Here is an 11382-nt window from a genome sequence, read left to right on the forward strand (position 1 = left end):
ACTTAGCTGTGTGGCCTTGGGTAAGCCACTTAACTCCATTTGCTTTGCAAAAAAAAAAACCCAACTAAAAACCCCCCAAAATAAATGAGAATTTGTTCTTGTTATCTATAAGTATCCACACACACATCTATGTGTATGTATATTTACATATGTATGTGTGTCCTTAAGTATTTTAAAATATGTGAGAATGATTGGATGCCAATTCAACAGTTTATTGGACCAAATTATATTATATTAATTATTAAGACTAGATTGAAATATCTTCAGTTTTGTTTGAAGAAAAAAACTTTGGTGCAATCAATTTCCTTCGAGGATTGCAATTTATGGAACATCTTGTGTTACTATTAGTATAGGGCTCTCCATAAGACAACATCCCACTTTTCTCATTTACTAAATGGGAAAACCACTATAACTCAAACAGCAAAGTCTCATTAATCACAGTGAAACTGGCAATCAGCCTTATTTCTCTTTATGAAAAGCAGCTTAAACTTTATCTTGATGTTTAAAAAAAAGCAGTCATTAGACCTTGATGAAGTAAATAATTAGGTAGAAACTTTTAAACTATCAGATAACTGTCTCTTATTCAAACTTTACTGTAGGGTTTTGCCTTCTGGACAACCCAGCTCAAGGTGGATTTTACTCTCTAATATCCTTGGCCATTCTATTAGGATAGATGGCATAAAAGCCAAAATGAAGTGACTTTCCTTTTGTTTGGATTGTCAATGGTTCATAGGGTCTCATGACCAGTTCTTGTTACCTCACCTATCGCCTCCCCACTCTTCTCCTAAAATTAAAAATTATTCATGGCTATGTTTGGTGGGGAAATCTACTGGATATTGCCCCAATTTGGCAGGTCTACTACCTTGTTATCTCAATTAAAGAGTATTTATTCCTGAACTCATAGCTTCATTTTATTTCAGGACTTAACATAGTAGTAGTAGCAGCAGCAGCAGCAGCAGCAGCAGCAGCAGCAGCAGCAGCAGCAGCAGCAGCAGTAATAGTGGTAGAAGGAAGAGAAGCAGGAGGAGGAGGAGGAGGAGGGGAAGAATAGGAGGAAGAGGAGGGGAAGAGGAGGAGGAAGAGGAAGAGAGAAAGGGAATAATAGGAGGAGCAGAAGGAACATAAGAAGGAGAGGAGGATTTACTCTAATATTTTGTGAATTTGAATTTGGATATAAGAAAGTAATATAAACTGTATAAACCTCTGTTTATACATTTGTAGAATGAGAAAAATAATTTAGATACTACTATACAATATAATGATTCTCAAAGGAAATGTGTAAGATACAATATAAATATCCATTATTTTAATAAACATGCACTAATATAAAACTATATCTACAATGAATACATTTATTATTCTATTAATTTCTGTTGTTATTCCTATTGTTGATCTTGCTGTTGCTGTTGCTGCTACTTTTTTTTTTTTTTGCAAGGCAATGGGGTTAAGTGGCTTGCCCAAGGCCACACAGCTAGGTAATTATCAAGTGTCTGACACCGGATTTGAACCCAGGTACTCCTGACTCCAGGGCCAGTGCTTTATCCACTGTGCCACCTAGCTACCCCTTGTTGCTGCTACTTTTAATGCTACTGCTACTACTAATATTATTACTGCTGCAAGTGATTAACTCATATTCTAAGCAAGGTTTAATGATCTCTATGAGGTCCAGTTCTAGTTTCAATTTTTGTTGTTTTTCTTCAATCAATTATTTTTGTCTGATTCTTAATGACTTCATTGTCATAACATGCCATCTGCTTTCTCTTGAAGTTTGTCCAATTTCATGTCCATTATTTTCCTTGATAGTATCTATATGTTTTATCTTATGACATCCCCTTTTCCTTTTGCCTTCAATCTTTCCAGAAATGAGAGCAATTTTTTTGGTTTCTGCAAGTCAGTGGGGTTAAGTGACTTGCCCAAGGTCACACAGATAGGTAATTATTAAGTATCTGAGGACTGATTTGAACTCAGGTCCTCTTGACTCTAGGGCTGGTGCTCTATCCACTGTACCACCTAGGCTTCCCCGGAGTCATTTTCAATGAGATCTGTCTTCTAATTATATGACCAAAATATTTAAGTTTGAGCTTCAGCATTTGACTGTCCTGTGAGTAGTCTGAATTTATTTCTTTAAGTATTGACTGATTTGATTTCTTTGCTGTCCAAGGGACTCTCAAAAGTCTTCTCAAACACTACAATACAAATGTGTAGATTCTATAACTCAGCTTCATCCAGAATACTACTGTAATCTTTCATCTGGAGAAAAGAGAGTGTTCTCAGGAACCTATACTCTTGGACTTCCTCAAATCTAAGTTCTGAGATATATCACATTCAATCATACTTTCACCACCTTTCCAAATGGTATAAAATTGTCAAATGTTAATAGAATGTAAAAGAGTTTTTAAGTTAAAGATTAAACTGAAATCATACACAATTTGGGGCTGGGGAGGAGTTGCCCTAAGACTTATTCTTTGTCTTTCCTTTTAGGATTTTTGATATTGAGACAATAGATCTGTCAGCTGTGGCGAAATAAATTGAAGAGAAAAAGTCCAGAAAGAACCCTCTAACCTAACAGGAGATAGAAAGACAAATAGTAACTAAGAAGAAATAGAGAATATACTTTTCTGATTAGCTTTGATAGATACAGCTGTAACTTAAAACTCAAAGATCTGCATACTTATAAAATTAAGAGGAAATGTTTGGATTCAACTTGGGGAGAATTTCATATTCAAACATTTCCTTTAATTGTCTTGTGTATCACCTAAAAGGATACAAATATATACATAATGTTTAGAATGTAAAGAATTTCCCAGTAATTCCCTCTAAAAAATTTAAGTGAGTTTTTTTCAACCCTTCCTCTCAACTCATATTAAATGTTGGAATTCTGAATTATGTAACAATAAAAACATTTTCCTGAACTATAAAAAGATAAAAGAAAACATACTATTACATGAAAAAATGCAAAATAATCATTGAAACTTCTCTGATACATCATTTATGTGACAGTCTTTACAAACCTATTCCCAACAAGACTAGACGCAATTTATTTGTTTTTCTCTCCCTCTCATTTTGGAGAGTGTTATTAAGAAAAAGAGAGAAAGAAAAATCCTCAGAGACAGAAAAGAAGATGATAATATAATTATGCACCATAATTAGGTCTGACAACAAACTTTGACTATCTATGGGAATTATAATCCTACAGATTGCTTATGGAAAATGCAACAAGAGCATCAGACACTCTACTTTGGAGCAACAAAAATTGATTGAAGAATCAACAGCAGCTGGCTTCCATTATGTTGCCTATATGAACTTTAGATAAACTTGAGGTAAGGATTATCTGAGTGTTACAGTCTAAATATAGCAAGGTAGTTCATCCATCCATCCATCCATCTATCTGTTTATCTAAGAACTATTTACTAATAATTAAAAATATGGGTAGTGATATGATAGGTGTCACATAAAATCTATGAAAATTTAATTTCATTAAATTAATATTTTTTGACTATTCTGAGAAAGTTGTTATGCTAGGAAGGAGAGACATAGTCAAAAATGAAATAATCTCTCATTTCAGTGTACATATAATCTGTATACCTAGAAGGAAATAAAAAAAATAAGTTTAGAACTAGGGTTCTCTGCAAATGCCTCCAGTAGGTTGTTATACCTCCAAGAGGGGAAGGACTATTTCATTTTTTAAATATGAATCTCCAGGGTCTAAGTACTCATTCATTTAAAAAATGGGAAGTGAGTTTAATAGTCCTCATTACTTTAAAATTGATAAAATGGCCAAAAGAGATAAATCAGAAGTGTTCAGCAAATAAAACCTATGTATAATCACATGAAAAAATGCTCTAATTCACTACTGATTAGATAAATCAAATTTAAACAACTGTGAACTACTACTTCATACTATGAGATTGGCTAATATGACAGAACAAGAATGACCAATGCTTACAGATTAGTCATTTTCAGGTTGAGGATTTAGGATTAAGAGAAAGAGATACATAAGAGATAACTTTTATAAAGCATTCAACAGATTCTGATAGGTTTTTGTTTGTTTGTTTATTTTGTTTTTCTTCCTCTAGATGGGTCTAGATAGCTGGTCTAATACATTGTCCTAGTTCTCTGAACTGCTGAAAGGAGCTGCTTCCATCAAGGTTGATCATCTCAAAAAGTTGTTGTTAATGTGTAAATTGTTCTCTTGGTTCTGCTCTGTTCTCAGCACCAGATCCTGTAACTCATTCCATGTTTCTCTAAAGTCTGACCATTTTTGGTTTCTTGTAGAATAATAACATTCCATAATATTCATATATCATAATTTGTTTAGTCATTCTCCCAATTGATGGGCATCCCCTCAATTTTCATTTCTTTGCCATTATAAAAAAGAACTGCTATGAATATTTTTGTACATGTAGAATTTTTTCCCCTTTTTTATGATTTCTTCTGGATATAGGTCTAGAATTGGAATTGTTGGGTCAAAGGGTATAAAGACTTTCATTGCTCTTTGGAAATAGTTCCACATTGCTCTCCAGAATGTTTGGATCCATTCACAACACCACCAGCAATGCATCAATGTCCCAATCCTCCCACAACCTCTCTAACATTGATTATTTTCCATTTTTTCTTATCTTGGCCAATCTGATAGGTGAGGTGATACCTCATGGTTTTAATCTGCATTTCTTTAATCAATAATGATTTGGAGCATTTTTCATATGATTGTATATAACTTTAATGTCTTCATTTGAAAGTAGTCTATTCATATTTTTGATCATTTATCATTTGGAAAATGACTTTATAATTTGATGCAATTCTCTACATATTTTAGAAATGAAACAGAACAGCTAATTGTGAAAATTATTTCCAGCTTGATGCTTTCCTTCTAATTTTGGCAGCATTGATTTTATTAGTGCAAACCCTTTTTAATTCAATATAGTCAAAATCATACATTTTGCAGTTTATAATATATTCTATTTATTTTTTGTTAATTGATTTATCCCTTTTCCATTGCTCTCATAGATAGAGTATTTCTTGGATTATTAATTCATCTATGGTGCTGCTCTTTATGTCTAAATCATATATACATTTTGACCTTATTTTGGTAAAGGGTGTGAATTGTGGATCTATGCTTAATTTTTGTCATACTATTTCCCAATTGTCCCAATAATTCTCTGGCAAATAGTGAATTCTTTTCCAAAAAGCTGATGTTTTTGGATTTGTCAAACAGTAGATTGCTGTAGTCATTTACTCCAGTTTTTGTCCTAATCCACTGATCCATTACTCTATTTCTTAATCAGTATCAGGCATTTTTTGATGACTTCCCCTTTATAGTATAGTTTTAGATGTGGTAGATCTAGACCACCTTCCTTTACATTTTGCTTTCATCAGTTCCCTTGCTATTTTTGACCTTTTATTGATCCAGTTGAATTTTGTTGCTATTTTTTCTAGCTCATTAAAATAGTTATGTCCTAGTTTGATTGGTATGACACTGAATAAGTAATTTAATTTGGACAGAATTGTCATTTTTATTAATTAGCTCAACCTAACCATGAGAACTTGATATTTCTTCAATTATTTAGATCTGACTTTATTTGGGTGAGAAGTGTTTTATAATTTTTTCTGTTCATAATTTTTTTCTGTATTTTTCTTGGGAAGTAGAATCCTAATATTTGCTATTGTGTACAGTTACTTTAAATAGAATTTATCTTTCTATCTCTTGCTCTTGATTTTTTTGTTCACATACAGAAATGTTGTTGATTTATGTGGGTTTATTTTACATCCTGCTACTTTGTTGAATTTGTTAATTGTTTCAAGGAGTTTTTAAGATGATTTTCTCAACGTCTATCAAGAATATATTTATTGTTTCTAGTTAAAAAATATATTTACTTGCATTATCTTTGTATCTTACCTGGCAATGACCTTTCTTTGGAATGGTAGCACTTGATGTGGAAAAAATAGCATATGCATTAACATTTCAATTTAGAAATGTTACTCTTTTTTATGCTATTTCTTCAAACTTTGTCCTATTCTGTAGTTTCCTTCTTGGTTTGTTTTTCTATTTATATAAACTGGTGACAAAGAGAATAGGGAATTGAACTCAGAATTGGGAAGACTGGAATTCAAATGTGAACTCAGAAAATTTCTAGTTTTATGAGCCTGAATAATAAAGTAACTTAAATTCCACTTCAGTTTTCCAAATCTTTCTCCTTCCCTAAGGCTTCCCCATTTCTACCCTCATCTCAGTTTGTAAACTGGAAATATTTTTTTTTTTACAAATGCTGTTAACATCACTCTATATTTGATCATACCAGAGTCAAATTATACTGGGTTTTTCTGCTGTTTTCTTCTCTAGAATAGCATGGTAGACATGGACATATGTCAATTAAACTAGAAGACTAGGCTAAACAACTCAACCTGAATCTTGAATCTCTGGCTGCTGTTTCTGCTTTGATTTTTGTTTTTCTTTGTTTACCATAATCCTAGACTACAAAACAGTGATTTTCACACTAACAGTTCTAGCATTGGAAATGATTTGTATAAGAGGTTGAGAGTTTCTTAGTTTTCCTTGTGATGCATTGAAGACAGATAATGACAGAAAAAGGAGCACTAGCTTGTCAGAAAAAATACAACTGGAGGGAATTATTTGAATAATGCAGAGCCAGTGTGATATGTAATATGCCTATTCAGTTGTCCCATGAACTGTATCATGTTTGAACATTTTAAGTATCATCCTTGCAAAAGAGCAAAACTGTAATTGTTATGATTCTTTTTTTTTAGGTTTTCGCAAGGCAAATGGGGTTAAGTGGCTTGCCCAAGGCAATACAGCTAGGTAATTATTAAGTGTCTGAGACCAGATTTGAACCCAGGTACTCCTGACTCCAGGGCCGGTGCTTTATCCACTATGCCACCTAGCTGCCCCATGAATTAAAAAAAAAATCCATGAATACTTGTGAGTTTTTGTAATGTAGGATGCTTTCTGGGTAGAGGAAATAAAGTGTAGTCTTATACCTGATTCACATTATTTATTGATTACCTTTCTATTCTACCTTCCTTCATTTTGTGGTAGATCCCACACATAAGTTAGAGCTGAAATATTAGTTGATTCTCCTCAGGAATCTGAGGAGGTGGCACAAAGAATCAAAGAACTTAGGTCTAGAAGAAATTATAGTGATAAGTCATGTTTGAGTAGAGTACATGAAAATAACTAATACTAAATAAGGCAATGGAAAGGTACACACTTGTATGTTCTGAAAGAACATAGAGTATGTACTTTAGTAGCCAAAGAAGTTCCACTAGGTGTCTTATCAGGACATGATTTGATCAAAGCTACATTAATGCAATTATTTTAGAAGAACAATAAAGAATGAATAGAAATATTGAGAGACTGAACAACAGTCCAAGTAAAAGGTAATTAAACTTTTAAGCAGATTGATGGTAGTGGAAATCCAAAGGAGTGGATGTATGTGAGGAAATCTTTAAGGAGTACTAGTTGCCAGGCAATGTGTTAGATGCTGGGAGTACAATTCCAAAGGGTTTGTCCTTGAGGAATTTAAAGTCTAGCAAAGGGAAGCAATATGGAAATATTAGATAGAAATGTACAAAACAATTATAAGATAATACTAGAAGTAAGGCAAGAATAATTTTAGGTGGATGTCAATTGGAAAAGTTATTGAAGTGAGGAGATAATATAAACATGTATTGATAGAATTAATAAAATTCAATTCCTAAAAACAAATTTCATAATTTACTTCCTTGCTTACAATCTTATGTCTTGCTTAATCTATCTCATAGAACAGTCTTTTGGATTTCTTGAATGAAAAGATATTTGAATGAAATTTTGTTTAAATGGATACAAATCATTTGAAATATGATAAATAGAAAGTAGCAAAACAAAAATACTCTCTGGGTGAAAAATGAGCTATATCTTTAAGGAAGTGAGAATTATTTTCTCATGAAACTCTGAAGGCAAAACTCCAAAAGAAATCCCTAACATATGTTATATAATAACAGCATCATGAGAGTAAACAAGTCTTCTCTCCAAAGTAACTTTTGTGATAGGAATGTGTTTGGATGATGACCAAGTCTCATAATTACATCATCTATACTCAGAAACATTTTTTTTTCATGATTAGGGATGGTGAAAATGACATTGAGCAACTACGTAAAAAATTAAAGACTGAAAATGGCAACGGGGGGACTACTAATAGTGAAATCTCTGAAGGTCATCTGAATAATTCTTTATTTTTTCTTTTTTCTGTTTAGCTACATTTCATTAAAATTACCATTTATTTGAGAAAAAGATACTTCTGATCATGTCCTTAAAGGCTTGCTTCACTTGCTGATTTCTTAGAGTATAAATGAATGGATTCAGCATAGGAGCAACTGAAGTATTCAGTACTGCTACCCCTTTGTTCAAAGCTACTCCTTCTTTTGCTGAGGGTTTGATATACATAAATATACAGCTTCCATAAGAGATGGAGACTACAATCATATGAGAGGAACAAGTAGAAAAGGCCTTTTTTCTTTGCTGGGCAGAAGGAATTCTCAGAATGGTTCTGAGGATGTATGCATAGGAAAGAATCACTAATGTCAGAGTGAACATGAGTGTGACTACAGCTAAGCAGAAACTCATGACCTCTAAGACTTTGGTGTCTGTGCAAGAGATCATTAGCATGGGAGAAGAGTCACAAGTGAAGTGATTGATGATATTTGAGTCACAGAAATCCAGCTGGAGACCCATGATGACTGGTGGAAAGATAATGAGGAAACCTGTCAGCCAAGAGCTGATTATAAGCTGCCTACAGACTTTGGGATTCATTATAGTTGTGTAGTGTAGGGGTTTACAGATGGCCACATAGCGGTCATAAGACATGGCAGCCAGCAGAAAAAATTCTGTTGCACCTAGGAGGATTAAAAAAAATACCTGGGCCAGGCAAGAATTATAGGAAATTTCATTGTTCTCAGTTACTATACTGACCAGAAATCTTGGAATGCAAACAGATGTAAATGAGATTTCTAAAAAGGAGAAATTCCTGAGAAAGAAATACATGGGAGTCTTGAGGTGAGAGTTCAGCAGGGTGAGGGTGATGATGGTTAGGTTGCCAGTTACACTCAATATATAAGAAAGAAATAGAAAAAGGAAAACTATGGCCTTTAACTCTGGGTCATCTGTCAGTCCTAGCAGGATGAACTCTGTCACTGATGTTTTATTTCTCATTTCTTGCTCTGGACTTCTTGCAGATCTGTAGATATAAAAAAAGAGACAAATGACCTAGTGATCAATGAAGGTTTTATTGGACATTTCTGCTGAGTGGAGAACCACAGAGAGCTTAATGAAGGACATGGAATACAAGAAATAACTAAAGAATAGTTTAAAGAAGACAAAGAAGTGAGAAAGCACGTGTTTCCTTTTTTGTCTTGTAATTTGTTTGCACAGATATGCTTCAAAATAGTTTTATTAATTTTACCACAATAAAACAAAAAACATCATGACACTTTTACAAATATAACATTCAATTAGGTTGAGGATAGTGAATATATTTTTTCTAGTAGTAAAGATATTATCCATCAAATAACCTATCCTTTCAGATAATCATGGATTATTATGAAAATTCATAGGTGATAAAAAGGAAAATTGTGATCTATTTATTGCACAAACAAAATCAATATAGTTAAAATTATGAAAGAAACTTAACTGAGAAAATATCTTTTACTGAAATTTCAGTGATAAAAATTTTGTTTCTAACCTAAAGAACTAAGACAAATTTCCCTGCCCCCAAAAAGTAAATGGAGCTATTCCTCAATTGTTAAATGATCAAATGATATGAATAGGAAACTTTAAGAGGAAGATATAAAAAATACTCTGAATCACTAATAATTGGTTAAATGCCAATGGCAACAACGCTGAGGTACAATCTTTCAGACTGACTAAAATGGCGAACAAAATTATAAATGGGATGATTTCAGAAAAAAATCTAAGAAAACTTAGATGAACTGAAGTGAAGTGACCTGAATCAGGAGATCAGTTTATATAATAATTTTAATATTGTTAAGATATCAGATTTAATGAAGGGAAAAAGTGAGGGGAATAATCATTTATATATGTTCCACTATGTGCTAAGCACTGTGCTCAGTATTTCACAAATATGAAATTTGATCCTTACAATAATGCTGGAAGGTAGGTACTATTGACATGATGATTTTCTAAGATTTCTTCTGTCTTTCATAACCTAAGACTATTTAATTCCATCACAATTTCTCTAAATGAAAGTTTACTAGATTTGAGTTTTCTGTAAATTGATAACCTTTTCTTTCGATATCTTCTGTAATTCTCTTTCCATTTGACTGCCAGTCAGAGCAAAGTAAAACTGTCCTGTGGTTCTTTTTTTTCCCCTTTTCTTCATATAATAAAGTGTGCCATTGACAAAATTCTGCTGATAAAGTACCTCACATCCAGTTATTTTCATCTTGTTTTTCCCTACAGAAAAAAATAAATAAAGCATTTGTCCTCTTGGGTTGATAGAACATTTAAAGTCTGAAGAATATTGAGTACCTGTAGTGAACAGAAAGCTAGTTCTCATCTGCTCCCCATGCAATTCTTTATCTGAATTGAGTGTCAAAGGATAATTGACAGTCAGTGAAAGAATGGACAAAGCAATTAGACATATATTGGATTTTCTTAATAATTTAACTGGTTGATTTATTCTAGTGTCTATGTAACTTAAAGTGTAACCATTATCTTTCTGATTTCCATATTGGTAAGATATCAAAAACATGAGGAAAGGGAACATAGTGGTAGCAGAGAAGATTTTTAGAAGTTGTGAAACAATTTGACATTAGAGGTCATTTAGTTCACCTCCATTCTCTTCAGTGTACATCATATATTTGTAACTTTATTTATTCATGTGCTTATTTTACAAACATTTATTATCTTTTCATCTTTCCTCTTCTACAAATAGTGAAAAAGAAAAATAAAATCACAAAAATATAATATTTCTCTTAAAGGTGGAATGATTCGTCTCCAGAATTCTTTACTCATAACTTATTAGTCTTAATGATAATTCTAAGTTTCAAAATTGTTTTTTGAACAATTAGGGTGGCTAGGGTGGTACAGTGGATAGAGCACCAGCCCTTAGAATCAGGAGTACCTGAGTTCAAATCCAGCTGTGTGGCCTTGGGCAAACCACTTAACCCCACTGCCTTGCAAAAACTTAAACAAAATAATGCTGCCATTGCTCAAATTATTCTCCTTATATCTATTAACTTCATTCTGCACTAGTTCATTAAGATCTTGTCAGCTTCCTCTAAAGTTAGTCATTTCATCATTCCCTCTATCAAAATAATATATTTTTTAGGTTTTTCCAAGGCAATGGAGTTAAGTGACTTGGTGCAAGG

The 11382-nt window shown here is 32.9% G+C and overlaps 1 protein-coding gene across 1 annotated transcript; it reads right to left on the minus strand.

The window, feature by feature from the left end:
• Window positions 1-8266: 8266 nt before the first annotated feature.
• LOC141512199 (olfactory receptor 6C76-like) lies at window positions 8267-9205 on the minus strand. The gene has a single exon (XM_074221036.1). The coding sequence runs from the start codon at window positions 9203-9205 to the stop codon at window positions 8267-8269; it is 939 nt and encodes a 312-aa protein (XP_074077137.1).
• Between the last annotated feature and the right edge of the window lie 2177 nt (window positions 9206-11382).

This window comes from Macrotis lagotis, chromosome 2, assembly GCF_037893015.1.
Source record: "Macrotis lagotis isolate mMagLag1 chromosome 2, bilby.v1.9.chrom.fasta, whole genome shotgun sequence".
Lineage (NCBI taxonomy): Eukaryota > Metazoa > Chordata > Mammalia > Peramelemorphia > Peramelidae > Macrotis > Macrotis lagotis.

What these genes read in the sequence shown, in the direction of transcription:
- LOC141512199 (XM_074221036.1), bottom strand. Translation starts at nt 9,205, where the DNA reads ATGAGAAATAAAACATCAGTGACAGAGTTCATCCTGCTAGGACTGACA.